Source organism: Hemiscyllium ocellatum, chromosome 3, assembly GCF_020745735.1.
Source record: "Hemiscyllium ocellatum isolate sHemOce1 chromosome 3, sHemOce1.pat.X.cur, whole genome shotgun sequence".
Taxonomy (NCBI): Eukaryota; Metazoa; Chordata; class Chondrichthyes; order Orectolobiformes; family Hemiscylliidae; genus Hemiscyllium; species Hemiscyllium ocellatum.
The window spans coordinates 74613239-74631767 of NC_083403.1; the positions used below are offsets into that span (position 1 = coordinate 74613239).

At 37.9% G+C, this 18529-nt stretch overlaps 1 protein-coding gene across 4 annotated transcripts in view; it reads left to right on the plus strand.

Annotated features, from left to right (window-relative positions):
- LOC132832857 (nuclear receptor coactivator 7-like) overlaps nt 1-17755 on the plus strand; it is a 110332-nt gene extending 92577 nt beyond the window's left edge. For 3 of the 4 annotated variants that reach the window (XM_060851047.1, XM_060851061.1, XM_060851053.1), the window contains exons 12-17: nt 1009-1156; nt 13183-13308; nt 13386-13538; nt 13658-13753; nt 14322-14395; nt 16140-17755. In XM_060851047.1, the coding sequence (XP_060707030.1) occupies nt 1009-1156; nt 13183-13308; nt 13386-13538; nt 13658-13753; nt 14322-14395; nt 16140-16275 (733 nt within the window). In that variant the 3' untranslated portion in view covers nt 16276-17755. Of the gene's footprint in view, nt 1-1008; nt 1157-12055; nt 12231-13182; nt 13309-13385; nt 13539-13657; nt 13754-14321; nt 14396-16139 lie in introns of those variants that run through there. The other variant, XM_060851069.1, reaches the window with a different exon arrangement.
- The last annotated feature ends 774 nt before the right edge of the window (nt 17756-18529 follow it).

Here is an 18529-nt window from a genome sequence, read left to right on the forward strand (position 1 = left end):
TCCCTTGTTTTGTTCCTCCTTCCAAAGGCGTCACTTCTCACTTACCAGGGTTAAATTCATCTGCCATGCGTCTGACCAATCCGTTCATATTCTCCTGTTATCTAACGCCTTCCTCCTCACTGTCAAAAACTCAGCAAAACTTTCTTTTGTCCACAAATTACATATCATCCCTCCCACATTCTCACTTATTGTTTATGATATTCCTAAATAATATAAGGGACACAGCATTATGATACACCACTGCACACCAGGCTCCAGTCACATATCCTTCTGTTAGTACCCTCTGTCTCCTGTCACTAAGATGCCATTATGTATCCATCTTGCCAAGTTATCCTGGATCCCATGAGCTTTTACTTTCTTTATCAGTCTCTCCTGTGGACCTTGGTAAAGGGCTTGCTGAAATCCATATAAACTACATCAACTGCTCAACTTTCATCCAAACACTTGGTCACCTCAAAATTCCACCACATTTTTGAGGCATGACCTTCCTCACATAAAACTATACCGACTATCCCAATTAATCCTTGCCTGTCTAAATGGAGATTAATTTTCTTTTTCACTATTTTCTCCAATAGTTTCCCCACCACTGATATTAGGCTCACTGGTCTATAGTTTTCTGATTTATCTCTGCCACCTTTCCTGTAAAGTCGAACCACACTAGCTGTCCTCCAGTAATCTGGCATTCATTCACCTGTGGCCAGAGATGATTTTAAATTTTGGATCATGGTCCCTGCAATTTTTCCTTCCCTCTTTCACTCTGAAACACTTGCCTCTTTCACTTGTCTGTGTAGCCATGTTGCAGTTACTGTGTAAATAGTACCTGTAATTCTGTTGTGTTCTGTTAAACATATTTAAAAGTTTGTACAAATGTTCAGTTTCTCAGATTATGCAGCTGAGATGACTTATTTGAAGTTGCAGATAATTAAATGGCATGGCATGTATATTCAAGCTCTCTATAGTTACTGTAATCTATTTTAACAGAATTTTCCCTTGCCTTCTTCCATTCAGGGTAGATCACCTGTATGCATTCTTTGTTCAGTGGTCACCAGAAGTGTATGGGAAAGAAGCCAAAGACCAGGGATTTGTGGTGGTTGACAAGGATGAGCTGGAAATGATTGACAATTTCTTCAGTGACCCAATTCCTAAAAGTTGGGAGGTAGGCTATATTGTATTTCAAATTCATTGTATTTCAAATTTATTGTATTTCAAATTTCTAAAGCATAATTCTTGAAAGGTTTTCTTTCTCAATTTATAATTTTTTTACAAATCCTCTCCACTTTAAATCTGAGCTGTGCCATTCTCTGGTAACTGTACCAAGGTATGTGCATTGAAACAATATCAAATACTGTTTTCCATTCTAGATTTTTAAAGTTGCTTTCTTCAGTGTAAAACCTTTATGGTTATCCTCTCCAAAGAATCTCGCATTATCTCGCATTGTGGTTAAAGTGCCAGTAACGGAATATAGAGAACAAATGGAACTTAATTATGAGCTTTTGAAACTGATTTTTGATAAATAGACAGAATATGACAAGAATAAAATTTTCCATGTCATAGCTGTTGTTGAACCCATAGAAAGGTGTACGTTTATTGACCTAGTTGAACAAATCACACTTAAGAAATGAGTAAAGGTTTTATGTTTCCTGTAGATTTTAAGAGCAGTTATTTTATTGCGTTGAGTCCATCATTGCCTGAAATGGTTCTGTGTATTATCTAATATTGAGAGATGAAGCACACAACTTAGCTTTTTGCTGGGCTTATGGTATATGAGATTTTTACATCCTCTAACTGTTTTTGTTTTAATGGTTTAAATTGCTGTACCACAGTTGAGGTATTTTAATAAGGTATACCATTTAAAACATACAACCCTCATGAAATTGACAAAATCCCTGACAGAAATAGATTAATTCTAGTTGAAGACAAGTTCCTATGCATATGAGTCTGCAAGTTTCACAGCTGTCCAACTTGGTTCATATTTGGATAGTCTAATTGTTAACATCTCTACAACTGCAGATAAAACAATCTGATCAAATGATTTTTCACGTCTGCAGGCTGTAAATTGTTTTTAAAAAATAGCATTACAGCTGCCCAATTACCCAGTTAAAGACAGGTGTTTTTGTCTCTATATTTTTGTAATTAAAGATTTGTTTACCTTTCAACAGCATTCATCATTATTTTAGCTGAGAAGTGCAACAAACAAATCAAATCAATATGATCTAGTATATATAATACTTGACATTAATGCAGGCCATATCAAGCTGGTGAAATGTTTTCATTGATTGATTGTTTTTAGTGTATCATCTACATGATGCACTGCAGCAATTCATCAGAGCTCTCTTTTTAAAAAAAAATCCCAAACTTTCATCCTCTAAGTCAACTAGCACCTAGAAGTATAAAGGCAACAGGTTTATGGAAACACCACCTACAAATTCTCCACCAAGCCGCACAACATCTTAACTTCAAACTATATTGCTGTTGTTCCATGATTGACAGCTCAAAATCATGGAACTCCCCTCCTGACAATTCTGTGGGTAATCGTACACCATTAAGAACTGCAGCAGTTCAAGAAGGAAACTCTCACCACCACCATCTGCAATTAGAGGTGGGCTATAAATGCTGGATAATAAATGATGTTCACATCCCATGAACTAATTTTTGTTTACAAAAACTAATTTTTTTACAGCAAAGGCTTTTGTAAAAAAAAAACGACAAATTAATTTGTTTCATTGCTGGCAAAGTTGATCAAGGCATCAGAAAAACTTTCTGGCCTCTCTCAATTCTCTTTAATTTGGCCATGTCAAACAGTCCCTTTTCAGTACATACGCAGGTACTGTTCCCCATCTCTTCTGCCGTTAAATCAATGACTTCATCAGTGCTGCATCCTACTCCCAGGCTAAACTGGAGCAATTCATCAACTATGCCAACAACTTCCATCCTGCCCTTAAATTCACTTGATCTATCTTAGACACCTCACTCCTTCCTTGACCTCCGTTTCCATCTCCAGCGACAGTTTATGGACTGACATTTACTACAAACCCACAGACTCCCATAACTACCTGGACTACATCTCCTCCCACCCCACATCTTGCAAAAACTACATCCTGTTTTCCCAATTCCCCCATCTCCGTCGCACCTGCTCTGACAAGGAGACGTCCCATTCCCAGACATCCTAAATGTCTGACTATTTTAAACAATGTGCTTTTCCTCCCTGTGTCATCCAGACAGCTCTCCATGCACCACCTCCATTCCCTGCTCCACTGCTCTAAACCTTCTCCCCTCCAAACATAATAAAGACAAGGTCCCCCTTGTCTTCACTTTCCACCCACCAGTCTACACATCCAACATATCATCCTTAAACATTTCTAGACCCACCACACAGAACATTTTCACCTCCCCACCTCTCTCTGCTTTCCACCTGGACCATTCACTTCAGCACTCTTTGGTTCGCGCCACTCTTCCCACCAATATTCCCTGAATGGCTTCCCCTGCAATGATAAAAATATAAAACCTGCCAGCACACCTCCATTCAGGGCCCCAAATAGTCCTTCCAGGTGAGACAGAGATTCACCTACCTCTCCTCCAACCTAGTTTACTGTATCCGGTGCTCCCAAAGTGTTTTAATCTAAGGGCGCGCTTCACCGAGCAACTTAGCCAGGCCTGTAAGGGCCGGTCACTGCCCATTTCAGTTCCCCTTTTCACTCTGACAAGTCCATCCTTAGTCTCCTCCATTGCCACAATGAATCAGACCACAAATTGAAGGAACAACATTTCATCATCTGCCTGGACAGCCTACAGCCCGGAGGACTCAAAACATTGAGTTCACCAATTTTAATAACCTTTCCACCCATCCCCTGACTCTCTTCCCAGCAGCCTCCTCCCTTCCATCCCTTCCCTTCAGCTACCAACCGGATTAATTCCTCCTATCAACCAACCTGCTTCCACCTGCCACCTGTATTCACTTTTCACTAACCTACCTCCTGATGCTGTCTGGCTTCCAACCTCCTGCTAGTTTACTTTGGATTCCAGCATCTTGCAGTTTTTGTCTCTAATTAATGCCATGCAATCTAGTGTATAGCTGAGCCAGGCAGTTTTATTAATTTGTCTGAAAGACTATCAAGACATGCAAGGTGGCATTTTCTCAATTAGTCTGTGCTACATGGTCAAGTTTCACAGAGGTTTCAAACCTATGAGCATGTGATTCCAAGATGAGAATGCTATTACTAAACCTAGTTGACACTGTTCTTACAGCATGCTTTACACTTAAATTAACCCATAGTATAAAAATGTGTTGACACTAATTTCTGAATAAAAAATATAAAAACATTAACATTAAATGCAGTTATACACAATAAGAAACTAGTATGGAAGTTTTTGATTATTACTTTTGTTAGTTTCTGCTTTTTGTTTCCTTCCTGATATCCATAACAAGTTTCATAATCTTACACGTCTACCTTGAATGTTGTTATAATTTTCCACTCGGGCACGTTATATCCTTCTGGATTCAACATTGAGTTTATTGACTTCAGACCATGAATGAAGTCCTCCATTTTGAACTCATTCCATTGGTGACTTCATTGAACCTTACAGGATACTGATGGGGCTTTGATAGAGTGGATGTGGAGAAGATGTTTTCACGAGTAGGAGAGACTAGTAAAAGCATCTTTGAGTTAAATTGCATATCCCTTATTCTGAGATTATGTCCTCTGGTCCTAGATTTAGTATCTATTCAAACATATTATAAATTATTTTGGTCCAGACACTGATCCCTGTGACACTTCACTAATTAAAGATTGCCATCATGAAAGTGTCCCCTTATCCCAACTGTTGGTGTTCTACTAGTTGGCCAATAACCTGTGCATGTTAATATACTACCCCCAACACTATCTTATTAAGTAGCCTTGTGTGGTACCTCATCAAACACATTGAAAATATTACATCTACTTGTTCTGCCTTATCTGTCTGTATGACTCTTATCTGTCCGTTTGTTATCACCTCAAAGAATTATAATAAATTTGTTAGGCATGATTTCTGCTTCATGAAGCCATGTTGACTCTGCTTGATTATATTATGTATTTCTAAATGCTAGTATTATATCTTTTAGGTTATTGCATGATTTTTACCTGGGCAGTGATATATTTCTAAGTCAGGACAGTCAGTGGCTTGGAGGAGAACTTGTAGATGGTGGTATTTCCACAATTCTGCTGTTGTCCTTTTAGATGGAAGCGGTCATGTGATTGGAAGGAGCTGGCTAAGGAACCTTGGTGATTTTTTTGCAATGCACTTTGTAGATGGTACGTAGTGTTGATAATGGAGGGCGTGGATGTTTGTGGATCTTATGCCAGTCGAGCAGGCTGCGTGGTCTTGGATCATGGCAAGTTTCTTGACTGTTGTTAGAGCTGCACTCATCTAGGAAAGTTGGGACCATTACATTCCTGACTTATGCCTTATAGATGTTGACAGACTTTGGAGAACCAGGAGTTGAGTTACTTGTTGCAGTATTCCTAGTGTATGGCCTTTTTTTGTAATCACAGTATTTATTCCTATTCAGTTTCTGATCAGTGGTAACCCCAAGATGTTGATGTGGGGAATTCAATGATGTTGGTGCCATTGAGTGACAAAGCAGTGATGCGTAGATTCTCTCTCATTGGAAATGGTCATTGCTTGGCACTTAGGTGATGTAAATATTATTTGTTATTTGTCAATCCAAACCTGGATATTGTCCAGGTTTTTGCTGTATTTAGCTACCTGATGAAGGAGCAGCACTCCGAAAGCTTGTACTTGCAAATAAATCTGTTACACTAGTGGTGTGTAATTTTCAAAAAATTTGTCCACCCCAGTCCAACACCAGCACCCCCACATCATTGCTGTATTTAGGCATAGACTGTTTCTGAATCTGAGGAGTTGTGAATAGTGCTGAAAAGCTTGCAGTCATCAGCAAACATTCCCACTTCTGACCTTTATAATGGAAGGTATTGTGTATTGATATCAGTATGTTGGACTGTCAATTTAGTAATCTGATCATGTGATGTCATGACATCAAAGGCCATTTTGGAGGGAAACAGTTTAGAGTAAAATGAGCACCTTGTGGGATAAAGCTCTTGTATTAAATATGCTCCGCCTCCCCCGGTCCTCCTTCAAACGTTCCAGAGAGATGGTCATTAATGAAGCAGCTGAAGTTGACACTATTCTGAGGAACTCCTACAGAGTTCTCCTGGAGCTGAGATGAAGGTCCAATAATCACAGCCAACTTCTTTTGTGCCAGGTATGATTCTAATCAGCAAAGAATTTTCCCCTGATTCCTGTTGATTCCAGTTTTGTAAGAGCTGCTTAATGCTATTCTTTGTCATGTAGGACCTTGATGTCAAAGGCAGTCACACTCACTATCCTCACTGGCACATAGCTCTTTGCTTGATGCTTGGCCAGTGCTGTAATGAGATCAGGAGCTGAGTGGCATGATGAAACCCAAACAAAGAGTCACTGAGCAGTTACTGTTAAGCAAGTGCAACTTGGTTGCACTGTTGATGACATGTTCAATCACTTTAGTGATGATCGAGTGTGGTCTAATGGACAGCTTACTGCTGCAGTGAACAGTATCTAGCTCCCTACTTATACTGTAATTTTGTCCTACTGTAACATTCATATTTTCTCCCCTCACTGGAATGGCACTGTGTATCATGATGCCATGTCAGATTGCTCATCCTCCCAGATCTCATCTATCCAGTCTGCAAGAACATTGTAACTGTTGGAGAGGCCAAAGCTCCTCATCTGCATGTACACCATCCTGCCTCCCCAAACAAAATGTCCAGGTAACTCATGGAATCGTAGAATAGAATCGTAGAATCCCTACAGTGTAGAAGCAGGCCATTCGGCCCATCGAGTCCACACCGACCATCCAAAGAGCATACTACCCAGACTCATCCCATCCCTGTAACCCCTCATTTTCTATGGCTAATCCACCTAGCCTGCACATCCCTGGACACTATGGGCAATTTAGCATGATCAATCCCACCTCACCTGCATTTCTGTGGGAGGAAACCCACGCGCACACTGGGAGAATGTAAAAGCTCCACACAGTTACTCGAAACTGGAATTGAACTTGGGTGCCTGGTGAGGCAGCAGTGCTAACCACTGCACCACCCCAAACTCACCCTAAGTTGTGTAATTTCTGCAGCTCAGACTCCAGCTAATTAACTTATATTGGAATAATTTTGGGCTGCAAGCACTTAGAGGTAGTACTCCTGTAATGCAAATGTTCCAGTGAAACCTTGCTTAACAGAAAATTGTTTAATAGAAATAATGAGGCCTATGGGAACAGTGGGGTTAGGGGCAGACCAACAAAGTTGAAACTTCACTCATGATCGCTCAAAAATCACCCAGAAGTCTAATGCAAAGTATAACATAGCCTGAATGAAGGCTGAAATCATATTTATTAAAGAAACAAAAGGAAATTTAACACAGAACATTTTAAAAAATGTCAGAAGGCTGCTCTCCGTACTGTACCTCTCACGGAAAGCCCCTCTGTTGGCAGCTGAGAATGGCCGGAAGATCGGCTTTGAGAACGCGCATGCGCAGAAGCGTCGGCACAGACATTGGTACATGCTCAGAACAACACAAAACCAGCACCGATGTCGTGCATGCACAGACACCGGCGCAAGCGCAGAACGGCACAGAGATTTCAGTGCTCACATCAGTGCATGACAGAAGAAAGCACTGGAGGGCTATTGCCAACATGGATAAGTGTTCTCCAAAATATTGTTCGCTAATTCTTCAGGGACGTTCTAGCCAAATCACGCTGCCAAAACATGCGTTATCTCAGAACTACCTGAGATGTGTGTGTTCTAGATCACCTTAGTTTACAGCAGCTCCCTATGTGCTACAGTAGTAATACATACTGCATCATGCCATCACCATTGTGTTTAATTTAATAATTTATTGCTGGTCTTTACCTTTGAAGGTTTCTCTGCTCTTTACCTTTCACTGTAATTATTTTGTTTACACCAGTATCAATCTTCGACTCTAACTATTTTTGAGAGGGAAAAAAAAGACTCTACTCCTAAATATAAATTAAAGACCTTTCTTTTAGTTTATAACTAGAAATACTTACCAAACACACTTGTATCATATTATGGTTCATGCTGTCTTTCCACCAATGGCCTCAAGACAGCCAGTGTCTCGCTCTGCATTTTTTTACCCTTTCCCCCTCAATTGAGTCTGAAGAATCGAAACACCTTTCCCTTCCACCGCTTCTCTTCCTGAAGTGCTTAACTCTAGCTCCTATTTTAAATTACAATTTCAAGCGCCAAATTGCACTCAGTTGACTACTTGTGTATGCTCTAACATCAAAGGCCTATCTGAGTCACTTAATGAGATTAGATTAGATTCTCTACAGTGTGGAAACAGGCCCTTCAGCCCAACCAGTCCACACCAACCCTCCGAAGAGTAACCCACCCAGACCCACTACCCTCCGAATAAAGCACCTATTGCTATGTGCAATTTAGCATGGCCAATTCACCTGATCTGCATATCTTTGGACTGTAGGAGGAAACCTGAGCACCAGGAGGAAACCCACGCAGATACGGCAAGAATGTGCACACTCCACACAGTCGCCCGAGGCTGGAATCGAACCCGGGTCCCTGGCGCTGTGAGGCAACAGTGCTAACCACAGCCACCGTGCCCCCAGTTTCAACTAATTTTTAATGAAACTTCACTTCCACTGGAAAGCTTGAACAAATTTAGATCTGAAAATTTAGATCTTAAAACTAAAAATAGCCAGTATCTATATGTCACTTCCTGTATGTTTTTCAAGTCTGTACGATAAAGCCTGTTAATGGTAACCCATTTGAGCATGAATCTCATTTTAACTGCAGTTGTTTTTGATAAGTAAAATGATCAACTGGCAATTGAGATAATGCGATTAAGACTAGAGGCAAGTCCCTGAATGTGCCTTCAAACAAATATATCTTGGCACTGTCGCCTTTAACAAAAGTGTTATAATACTCGTTTAAACTTGAAATGTAATCAGAGCAAATCAGGCACTAATTTTTTAAGAGTAAATTCTTTCCCTTCCAGTTTTATTTTTTAATGTATAGTTTTATCATAAATCCTATTGATAAAACCCATGCATATTATGCACGTTAACATCACTGAACACTTTTGAATTAAGTTAATCTGGAAAAGATTCCCAACCGAAAAAAGGCTTTTGAAAAGAGATTGTTAATTCATATATAAAAGTATAATTGTTTAGCAATGTGGTATTAACTGTACAGCATCACATTCCTTATGCATTCTTTCACCCAACATTTGTCAGTTGTACTAAGAGCACTGATAGCCTTGAGGTTGACAGATTGCGGTTCAAAAACTATTCATGATTGGAACGGAATGTTGATTGGTACTCCAGTGGAGTAAGAGAGTACTTTTAATAAGCCTCAATAAATGCATTTTGTTTCTTTACTTTGGGGATTTGAACATTGAGGTCAAATTCTTAATAAGAGTTTTTAATCCATAAGTCTCACATTTGTAATATTCATTTTGGTTTTTTTTCCACTAATTTCTCCTGATCTTGCTTGACTTTTAATTGATATTGGAGTGGCTTAGTGATACAAGTTTCAACTTGAAATACATGCCAGAAATGACATGTAGAAACTCTGACAGGAATTTACCATTTCTAGACTCGAATTTGCTCAAGCTTGTTGCTCTACGTGCACAAAAAATGCAAGGGTTTAAAAAAAACTTGGCATAAATTGCTGTGGAATTACTCTTGAGAAAATCATTCAAGTTTCCAAGACCTGGCCTGTCCATCAAGGAATGTGCATGTTTCCACTCACTCCAAGCTATTTGAAAATACTGTACCCTCAAATGTTTTTATATCAATTTTATTGTATTATTTTATAAGCTATTCATGTCATGATTCTATCCTGCCAGTTTTAATTTGGGGCAAGAGGCAAATTCAGGGAGTTAAATCATCTGTACGTATCGGTATAAGACTTGAAATATTTTAACTCCCGGACATTGTTTAAATTGTCCATAATTCCTATCTGAAACTGAGAGGCAGGAGAAAGTGAGGACTGCAGATGCTGGAGATCAGAAAAGTGGCATTGGAAAAGCACAGCAGGTCAGGCGGCATCTGAGGAGCGGGAGAATTGACATTTCGGACATGAGCCCTTCTTGATGAAGGGCTTATGCCTGAAACATTGATTCTCCTACTTTTCGTAAGCTGCCTGACTTGTGCTTTTCCAGTGCCACACTTTTCATCTCTGATAGGCCGGACTCTAAATTGATTGATGGCGAGCTGATGGGGTGCAATTAGGGTACCTTGGGAGATCTATGAACATATTCCCAGTAACGTAATTCATAAATGGAAGAATGAGGAAAATCTGAGATTGATTGAAGGAGGGCACCTATTTTGTGAAGCTCTAGCACCCCCTCACCTATTGGACACCAAAAATCCATAAAGTAGGGCTTGGAAACATTTGCTGCTTCTCTAATCTGGAAGGCACCTGCTATTAGTTTGCACTTGAGTTAAAGACTTTGTGGCTCTCAAACCAGAGGTGCAATGACGTAGACATTCTGACAATATTGTTGGAATGCTGATGTAAGAATTAACTTGGGCCATGTTCATTTGGATTAGCATCATCTTGTGTGTGAATTCAGGCTTGTTAAAATAAGTGGATGTTGTAGGAGATCTTGAACAAACTCATTTGACCTAGCCACCTCTTCATTTTGGCCCCACTTGCATCTTTCAAAAGCAAGACAAGAGCAGTTAAAAAAAATCCCCTCCAAACTGCCCAAGTTCCAGAAGTTAACAATTCAATGGCAGTCTCTGCGTCCAAATCTAGGGATAGTGTGCATTTTCCTGTGTTTGTTCACAGTGTGGAAGGTGGCATACAAAGGTCATGCATTGTATCACTTTAAATAATAGCAGCGAAGGCACCCCTGAGTGATTTGCACAAGCTAGTGTGAGGTATACAGCTGCTTCAACTTATTTTGACGAAGAAAAGAAATAAACTTTAAAGGCATGATACATTCTGGTTGCAGTAGGAGCTGAAGTGGAAAACATGGTGGAAGCGAGGTAGAAGGTGCAACAGGGCGGAGGGAACCAAGGGCTTTGGATGCCATGCAGGAGATCAACAAGAGGATAGAACTCTCCTTCCCTCTTGAGATTAGGAGGCCCTCCAAAAGTATACTGAAGAGGTGTGGAAGAGAAGGAAGAGGTGTTGTAGTAATCAGTGCCAACAATCGAGCCCAGAAGTTTAAAGATGTCATTACAAATGGTCAAGAGTAATCTTGCATACCATATCTCAACCAACTGCATTTCTAGTATATTTCACTGCTCCTGGTTTAGATGTGGGCAGGGATGCTCTCTTATGCATTTAAGTGGATGAGTTTTTATACTGCAAGCTTCTCTTCCCTGACCACAATTTCCTCTTCCTGTGAAAAGCTTGTCTTTTTTGCAGTTGCTCCATCTCTCTGCTGCATCCTGGGGGGAGCTGCAGCTGAAACCCCTATGACTAAGTGGTGTGCTCAGAGCCTTTGCTGTAACACCCAGTTGCTCAAGATGCCATTTTTCTCCTAAACCACAATGTCAAATTTTGCAACATATTGCCTTAGGTGTTATTAAACAATTTTGGATTTAAATAAAACTCTGGTTTTAACAATATGGTTCCATATGGCGGTTGATCAGGTTGGCTTGGTTTGTTCAAAAGTAAATTGATTTTGGTAGATGGGCATAAAAGATGGATTTAAATTTAGAAAATATAAAATCAAACTCAGGTAGTAAAATTTCACTGAAATAGAAATAATTTATAGTTTCATATCATGTTTATTCAACCAAGTTTAAAATAAATTTGTCTAGATATATTTATAGAATAGCAAGATTAAAAAAATGGGATTGCACTTCAGTTGATCCAACAATGCATTGTGTAGGATGTAAAGGAAGGGGAGGGAGCTTTGGCAAGTTTCCAATTTTGTTTTGTGCAAAGAGCACGTTTCTGAGCAAAACGAAAGTTGCTGTGCTGAATAGAAAGTAGTTCATCATAAAGGAACAGCCAATCGAACACACTGGACCGTAGAAGCACGCAGCCTGTAAGCAGTTGGAAGCTGTGATACTATTGCTACTTCCAAGTAATCAACCAGAGTTTTGTGGAAATCCACTTGCAGAAATGAGGGTTACTAGAATGTCAAATAACATTAGAATTGTATTCAAAGCAAAAGGAGATGATGGATCCTTTGTACAGGTCAGTCATGTATTTTCCCTTCCTTCAGTTAATTTTTAGATTTTTTTAGAGCAGAAACATGTCTGAAAGCAATTTAATAAAGAAATTATTGAGAAATTGCTCACTTTACAATGACTAAATTTTTTTTTGATAAAACTTTATACAGTAGTTTTCCTTTCCAACTTTTTAAATGTTCTAAATTGCATTGAGGCATATTTTCAGTTTTTTCTTCCTCTAAGTAATTCTTGTCATTTTGCATTGATGCACTTAAAATGAAGATAAAGATCTATGTGCAGCATAGATCGTAAAAGTAGCATATAAATTTAGTCCTTTCTCTAAAACACCATTACCCTCCTAAACAAAAATCTAACTTAATTTTTAATTGCAGTATTATTTTTGTGTTGAGGTCTCTGCTTATGCATTATCAGCATTCTCCTAAATGTAGGAAATCCCCTGAGTGCCTTTCCATGACACAAAAAAAACTGCATGTTTGATTTGTTGTTAGAAATTCAATATGTACAATTATATATTCAGCATTTAATCACTTATTATTTCAGATGTAATAAAATCAAATGAGGTAGTGCCTTGCATCTTTTTTGTGAAAGTTGATTGCATCTAGACTTTGATTACAAAGAAGATGTAGATGTTGGCTTTCATTTACATAAATTCAATGGTGGAAGCTAGAAAATTCATCAATCTTCCTTGACATCTATTATAGTGTCAAATTTTGTCTGATTTTATTAATGCAGTCTTATTAAACTCTGTTATCTCACCCCTGTCAGTCTCTGAACATGGTGTATCAACAAGTGAGTTGGTGATCAGAATGCATCATGCCAAGCCTAAAACCTGTTTTCCCAACATGAGTTTAAAGCATGCACCAAGTTGCTGGATAGTAGTCAGAACAGAATCAGTTTTCCTTTGAGAGCAGGGAGTTCTGAAAAATTCTTCAAATTTTGTTATTGACTTTCTACAGATTATCACCATTGAGGAGGCAAAACGACGCCAGAGTGTTGGGAGTTTTTATGAAGAAGAGGCAGATGATCTGCAGCCTGTTCTTACAGACCCTAGTGAACTGCTGGAGAGTTTCCACATTGAAAAGGTATATGAACACACTGTAGTGGCTGTAATATTTTGTGTAGAAAGAAGTCCACTAATTAAATATTTTCCACTCATCAGCTATCACAACACCTTCCTGCAAGAACACAGGGATATGCTTGGCGACTTACATATAGTACAGCAGTTCACGGAACAAGCTTGAGAACGCTTTACCGGAGTTTGGCTGTTATTGATACTCCTGTCCTCCTTGTTGTCAAAGATATGGATAATCAGGTAAATCAATTATTATCTAAGCTATTTATTGGAACAATACACATATATATTTAATTAGTTCAAGAACTTAATCATGGAATAAATACATTCCTAAACCCAAAGTTGTGTTCTCTTTGTAGATATTTGGAGCATTGGCATCACATCCTTTCAGATTAAGTGACCATTGTTTTGGTACAGGAGAAACCTTTCTCTACACATTCAATCCACAGTTGAAGGTAATTTCCAGCATTGTAAACTTTTTGGAGAGTTTGGGTAGTTGAGAGAAGTTCTGACAAAATCATTTCTAAAAATGAACCCCTGCTTTAAGTTTTGAACGTTGTTGAAAATTTCACTGGATTTTTACCATGTATTTTTAAATGTCATCTGTTAAACTTAAGTTCTGGATCAAAGCTTGGTATTATTGTGCTGTACAGTTTTTGAACAAAGAGAATAGTTCTTACATGCATTAGGGGAAGTATCACAGCTATTTTGGGTTCTTATCAATTTAACATAGTATGAAGTATACAGGAGCAGAAAACATTTAGCTGGGTAACTAATGATGGGGATAAATGCAGCTCTGTCCGTGTCTTGTGTATTCTAAGAACAACTGCTTGTTCTTATTGAAAGTCAATTCTCCAGAATAACATGTTTCTGACCATAACATTTGCTGTTTGTATTGTGAAATAAATTCACATTTTGGAATTCCTGACAAGGTTTAACTAATGCATAATTGATGTAAGTTTTGCAGTACTGCCTTACTATTATGTAACATGAATATAAATTTAATATATTGTAATTCAATAGATATTCAGATGGAGCGGAGAAAATTCTTACTTCATTAAAGGAGACAAAGATTCTTTAGAACTAGGTGGAGGCAGGTATGTATCTACTAAGTACAGTAATGTTATTATTTTATTTACTAAAGCTTATTTGTTTCAATTCATTCATGGGATATGAATGATGCTGGTTAGTCCTTGAATTGTTGGGGGCAGAGAGGACAATTAGATGCTAATCATCTTGCGGTTTCTTTGCCCACATTTGAGTTAATGTCGTGTGATTCTGGTGTCCAGAATCCATGTTGAAGATTCCCGGGCCAACTGTTGACTGCATTATCACTGTGCTGCCAGTTCAACTGTAATGGGTGTAATGATGATGATAGTGTCTAGGACATAGTCATTCTTTTGGAATAGTCTCTTATGACAAGTCTCCTCTTTTCAGCCTAAATCCCCTGACAAAGAGAACTTTGCAGGGCTGAATGTTTGCTTTTTCCATTGGCCCTCTCAGTTTCATTCATTTTAGCAGATTTTGTTCAATACAACTGAATGGTTGCTTAGTCATTTTAAAGGGCTTTTATTCCTGTACCTCTGAAGTCTCCAGAACAGATAAGGACGGCAGATATTTGGTCCCTGAAGGACATTAGTGAACCGGTTGGTTTTAAGGTCACCATTAGACTGGCTTTTAGTTCCAAATTTTATCATTGTGGATTCAAATTTCACAATTTACTATGTTGGAATTGGAATCCATGTCCATAGCCCCTCTGGATTAGTAATTCAGTGACATTATCGCTGTGCCACTACTACTTACTGGACACTTTCAACTTTATTTAGAAAAACTTAAAAACTGATATAGAATATTATTATAATGTTTGAATTTTTTTTAACAAAATAATGCAACCACAATGTTGCTGTTGATGTTTTAACCAAAAAAGAATCACCTTGTGATATGGTAACAATATAACATTAGTACTTGCTCAATATGGAGGCTTAAATGTCTTTTTAATGAGCTCCATCAGTCCTTTACACCACAGTAATTTGAGTGCATTTTGTTAGTTGTTTGATAAGCTGGAGTTCTACACAAGTGAAGTTATTTGATTTATCGGGAAGTCCATTTATAAGAGGATCTGTATAAAGAGAGAAAATTGCACCAAAATGTATTAAGGATTCCTCAGAGTAATGGAATGTGGGATGAATTTTGCACACGTCAAAATGCAGTGGAAGTTTTTCTTTTTAAAGTTTTTTGCCTTTTGAACTTAATGTGCTCCTCCAGAAGGTACAGGATTGATGCCTCCTTAAACTACAATCCCTAACCATCAGTGAATTAGCAAAAACTTCCACTTTTATACTTTGTGTCACTTGAATAAAGTGTAACTGGGTTTTGAATTGTGTAATCATAGTTACTGCCACAAACCCTCACTGATGGTAAAAATTCTTATATTTATGAAATGTTATCCATAATGATATGTTCCATTTTTTCCTTCATAGCTTTGCTGATATTTTATCTTGTAATTCCAATTATTTTTAATTTCATTATCTGAAAACTTAAATGTGAAGGGATAAAATGGCCTTAAATATCTTAGTTTCTAGTCTTTAACAATATATTATTGTAATTGGCTGCTTACTTTCCTTATAAATATCATGGCTGCTGTATATATTGAGATCTGCTTTTGGGAAAGAAAATGCATACCAAAGAGATCAGTGCAAACAGTTTTCTTAAATAAGCAGTAAGCATTGTTTCGGTGCTCACCATGAAGTTCAGCTCAGTGCTATGAATGAACACACACAATACTAAATTTAACAACTGACAAATTTCATGACCGTAACTTTTTAATAATCTCAATTTCAGTGGCCATTTTGGCTTATGGCTTGATGCAGATTTATATCACGGACGAAGCAACCCATGTAGTACATTTAACAACGAAACACTGTCAAAAAAAGAAGACTTCATTGTGCAAGATTTGGAAGTGTGGACATTTGTATAAATTTGCTGACTTTTTACCTGTGCCACCTTAATTCTGCTGTTCAGCTCATTGGATGGTATGGTTCCACTGCTAGCTGCCTTATATTGTGTCCAGTGCTCTCAAGATACCATAAAGGAGCATGTATCTGAATGCTTAAGCTGCAATTTAAAGCTGAACTATAAAGGAGATTACAGGCCACAGCTTTCGAGCAAGTTGATGTTTACACTACTGCATTCCATCGTGTGCTAAAAGAAGACAGTTAAGTCTGTGAGTCTTGTGATGGTCTTTTTTAGTGTGAAAGAGGAACAGAAGAAAACTTTCCTTCCAAATGTGGTGCGGTAGCCAAAGAGTGGCTGGCTGTAAAGTACTAGTATGACCAAAGCCATGGTGCAAGGTGATGCTTTCCAATTTAACAGTATGGTTAATACAAAGCATTTTAAGACTGCATAATGCGTGTTGAAGGCACACCGTTCAGGACTAGAATGTTAGTTCAGACATTTTAATTGTTTAATGACATTACTTAAAGTTCTAACTGGAATGTTTAATGTTCTGTAGAAATACTTGTTTTCCAACAAGTGAAAGTGAATTTTTTGAAAAAGTGATAATCGTGGGAGGGGGAAGAAAATATTGTAATTATGTCAACATCATTTATATATTATCGTACAGTACTTTAATTTAATGCAACTTTTATATTTGTTTTTGGTTACATAAATGTTTTATACCCTGTACTTGGGTTGGTTTTGTATCGGTGCAGGCACTGAACGCCATGTTTCAAATCTTTGTTTACAGTTCAAAAATGATTATGTAGAATAGTTTTTTGTGTATGTACTTTTGCATTTGTTTGAACATTCCAGTGTTTTAAGGGTATAAAGGAACTGGTAAGCACACAAGGAATATCATCGCACTTTCAAAGAAATGGCAGGAGCTTTTGGCACCATATACAGCATGAATTGTAAATAATCAAGACTATACATACATTATTCTTCCTTCATTTTAGTCAATTAAAGTGCATTTTGTGCAACAAAGTATGGTGCAAAAAAAGTTTTTGATTTCTGGATTATTTTGTTATTAAGTGGTTGAACAGATTGTAAAGAAACATCATCAAACTTTTCAAGATGCTTAGAGTGTTTCAAACGCATGTTTATAGGGATTTTTCCCCTCTTCTGGATCAGATAGTGAAACATTGATATTAAAATGCTGTTTCCATAAGGTGCCATTTCTACTTCTGATCAACAAAAATTCTGCAACAAGAACTGAAGAGCATTTCAATACTAGATAAAGTCATGGGTTTTTAGCAATTGTTTTGCATATTTTGCTGTTGTGGAGGTCGTTAAGAATATCTGAATAGAGCACTAAATATTTCACCAATGTTTTTTAAAGTTTAGCATTTGATATGTTAAACAATAGCTTACGAATCATATTATATTAAAACACTATATCTAGTGTAATGAAAACATTCTAATTGTATCTGAATTCTGTACCTGTGAATGTCATCATTAAGAATGTATACTGTGACAATGTTGCAGTTAATCAATAAATCTGTGTATTTGAGAGCATCTTAGAATGGATGTTTTGTACCTGAAGGAAATATAAGATGATCATTTCTATTTCTTGATTTTAAAATAACCTTTTTTGAAAACTAAGGGGTAACTTTTTCATGCAGAGGGTGGTACATGTATGGAATGAGCTGCCAGAGGAAGTGGTGGCGGCTGGTATAATTGCAATATTTAAAAGGCATTTAGATGGGTGTATGAATAGGAAGGGTTTGGAGGGATATGGGCCAGGTGCTGGCAGGTGGGACTAGATTGAGTTGGGATATCTGGTCGGCAAGGACGGGTTGGACTGAAGGGTCCGTTCCGTGCTGTACATCTCTATGCCTCTATATTTGGATTTTTGAGACCTTCTCCAGTCCAACCATTCCTGAATGCAGAGTTCAGGTCCTGTACAGTCAAATTATTTTAATTTGCCTAATATCTGGCAAGATCCTGGATTATAGAATGCACAACCTATGACTTCAGGGAATCAAAATTGCTGCCATTTGGTTACCCTGATGTAAAAGTGCACTTAATGTACATTTTTACTAGGTCAAACCATGAGTTCTAAATCATTGAGTAGTTGTATTTTCACAAGAGTGAGGAATGGCATGGACATGAGTAATACCATTAGCTTTAAATAAAATAATTACACTTCTCACGTTCTTTCTCAATTATAATTTTAAAATGAGCTGTCTTCTTGTACAACAATCTTTATAATTCACCCAGCTCAATTTTAAACA